This window comes from Semicossyphus pulcher, unplaced genomic scaffold (assembly GCF_022749685.1).
Source record: "Semicossyphus pulcher isolate SPU_LCO1_2020_fin unplaced genomic scaffold, fSemPul1.0.p SCAF_5, whole genome shotgun sequence".
Classification (NCBI taxonomy): domain Eukaryota; kingdom Metazoa; phylum Chordata; class Actinopteri; order Labriformes; family Labridae; genus Semicossyphus; species Semicossyphus pulcher.
The window spans coordinates 19,640,446-19,643,197 of NW_027211726.1; the positions used below are offsets into that span (position 1 = coordinate 19,640,446).

General features: G+C 46.5%; 1 protein-coding gene across 1 annotated transcript; it reads right to left on the reverse strand.

Annotated features, from left to right (window-relative positions):
* On the reverse strand, positions 1–1,901 carry LOC138608735 (homeobox protein Hox-A10). The gene is made up of 2 exons (XM_069681299.1): positions 1,034–1,901; positions 1–275 (listed from the first exon to the last, which is right to left on the reverse strand). The coding sequence occupies exons 1-2, from the start codon at positions 1,899–1,901 to the stop codon at positions 1–3; spliced, it is 1,143 nt and encodes a 380-aa protein (XP_069537400.1).
* Between the last annotated feature and the right edge of the window lie 851 nt (positions 1,902–2,752).

Here is a 2,752-nt window from a genome sequence, read left to right on the forward strand (position 1 = left end):
TCACGAAAATCCGTAGTTGGAGGTGAGCTCCCGGATCCTGTTCTCCCGCGTCATTTTCTTCAGTTTCATCCTGCGGTTTTGGAACCAGATCTTAACCTGTCTGTCCGTCAGGTGGACGCTCTTACTGATCTCTAGGCGGCGCTCTCGGGTCAGGTACATGTTGAAGAGGAACTCCTTCTCCAGCTCCAGTGTCTGGTGCTTGGTGTATGGACAGCGTTTCTTCCGGCCGCTTTTCGCTGTCAGCCAGTTGGCCGTGTTTTCTCTTTTTGTGTCTCCTAAAGAGAATGGCAGATAGATGGTGTTACGCACTGCAATATGAGAGACTGTAAATGTGTGTGTGTGTGTGTGTGTGTGTGTGTGTGTGTGTGTGTGTGTGTGTGTGTGTGTGTGTGTGTGTGTGTGATGTCTTATGCGTAAAGTATGTTTTATGCGTAAAGTATGGATAATAGCTAGAAAACATTACATATCATTGCATATAACATTTTTTATGTTTTAGTAAATATTGTCTTTTGAAATAAAAACATTGTGTGTGTTTTGTTAAGAGTGAAAGGAAATAAAAACATGGCACAGAAAAAATATATAGGCCTGCACTATTACATGCTGTTACATGCTATTACGCATTGCTATAAAAGAGGCACTAGCTAAGTCCATGGATATTGGGTAGGTACAAAATGTATCATATTGGATCTAACTGAAAATAATTCCTTATTTTAAATGTTTTGTGCAGGATTGTTTAATTACACCAAATGTCGCGTTTCTCTTTCAATCCTCGGCGATTTTTTTAATTTTACGCATAATCTCTCCGCCTACAATCATACACACATACAACACTTTAAAGCATCTAAAAGCTTGTTATAAGTATTAGAGACAATACCTTAATACACAGTTGCAGTACCCGTGTCTTGACTTGTCTCTGCAGTCTAAACAGTAAAATAGCACCTGACAGGTGCCATTAAAAAGTCTCTCTCTCTACCTGCGCTGCATGCAAACATAACAACATTGCAGGACCACACCTTTTACGAACTTTGGTTACCTTTTGTGGCTTTTGTTGGTCTCTCTTTGTCATGTTCTTCCGTCTCGTCACCCGAGGAGGCTTCTGCATCCGAGGACTCGCGTGCCTCCCCGGTCCCCGGTACAGTGTGAGGCTGCAGGTCTGCGTTTGCCGAGGACGCGGGCTCCTCGGTGTTCCTCCCTTCCTGCGCCGTGGCTGGAGCAGAAGTCGGAGTTGGTGGCGTATGGAAGCGAGCGGGAGCAGTGGGGTGTAGGCCAAAATGAGAATGGGAAGGGTTCGGCTGGGGGCCGTTGGTGTTGTAAAGTTTATGAGAATGTGCGTGCGTCTGAGACAAGCGGAAGTAGCCCGGCACAGGCACTGAGCCCCCGCCGCCTCCGCCATCGGTTACTGTACAAGAAGTGGAGCCGAGGCCGGCTGAAGTTAACCTCGAATATGTTAGATCTTCGGCGGTAGAGGCTTTAGGGCACTTGGGCTGCTCATACAGGCAATAGGTGCTCTCTTCCTTAATGTTCTGCGGGAACGTGCAGGGCGCGACCTGGGGACCCGCCGGGTGCTCTTGGTCCATACGACATGACCTCTGCGCGTCCATCCACATCTCCATGCTGGACATGTACGCGCCTGAGCCGGTAACTATGTTTTGTGGACCCACCTCGCTCCGCTTACCCATACCTGGGAAGTATCCATAGTTGTGTAGTCCGTAAGGCACTTCTGTAGCTGCGGTGCTATGGGGCACACACACCGCGCTCCCTGTGTAGTGACCTCCGCCGCTCTCGCTGCGGCCACTGATCAGAGAATCCACTAAAAACGCGTTTCCTGACGGGGTGTCCGAACATGACATTATTGTGGTGTATTTTGGCGTGGGGAGAAGATAGCCCTTTCTGGCTGACATTTCTTGTGCAAAACATGCTGGTTATGATTAGAGGCACCCCCCTTCTCCGCCGTGCGGACTGTAAAACCAATGGAAATGCTGGAATATGGGCAGTCCCTCCCACTCCGCGGCTACGTAGCAGCCGGAGCGAAATCCATCATGGAGCTGAGGCAGAGAAAGGAGACAGCACAGCAATCAGTGTGTTCCCTCACCTCGCCTTAATGCACCACCATTACACCGTAGAAAGGGCGAGGTCCAGCCCGGTACAAAGTTGGAAAAATACAGATTTATTCGGGAGAAGAAGACTTAATTCATCTATTCTTTGAATTAGTTTTGAAATCACTTCTCAAGTGTACAAGCCACAAAATGAAGTCCAAAGCTCTGCTGTCATGCACTTCCCTCCTGCAAATCAAATGTTACCACAAAGCCCAACAATGACAACTGTTAGAAGCATCAGATTTATAAAACCTCAAACCTCCAAGCGGATGTAGCTGAAGTGAGAGACGAGGGAGAAAATATTTTAAATCACACAAAGAATTCTGTACACAATGAAATATGGCCTGAGCTGGAAAATCAAGTTTAAAAGTTTATAACTGCAGAAGCACACTAACAAAGACATACAATTACAAAGCCATCGGACATAGTGGTAATAAAATGTGTTTTAACTGTAGGGAGAATCCGCCTTTGGCGAAATGACTTGGCAAGAAGCCGCTTTATATGGTGCATCCTATAGCCTGAAGACAGCCTCAAGTCTTCCGCACTAAAATCAAAGGTGTTAATGTTTCCTGGAGGTGGAGGGAATAGTATCAAACGCACTACTTTGTTCGTTTTCTTTTTTTGATTGTCGTTTATTTCATTGATTATTTCAAAGG

Coding starts and splice junctions, on each gene's coding strand:
- LOC138608735 (XM_069681299.1), bottom strand. CDS start 1,901: ATGTCAGCCAGAAAGGGCTATCTTCTCCCCACGCCAAAATACACCACA. Junction 276..1,033: donor ACCAACAAAAGCCACAAAAG/GTAACCAAAGTT, acceptor CATTCTCTTTAG/GAGACACAAAAAGAGAAAAC.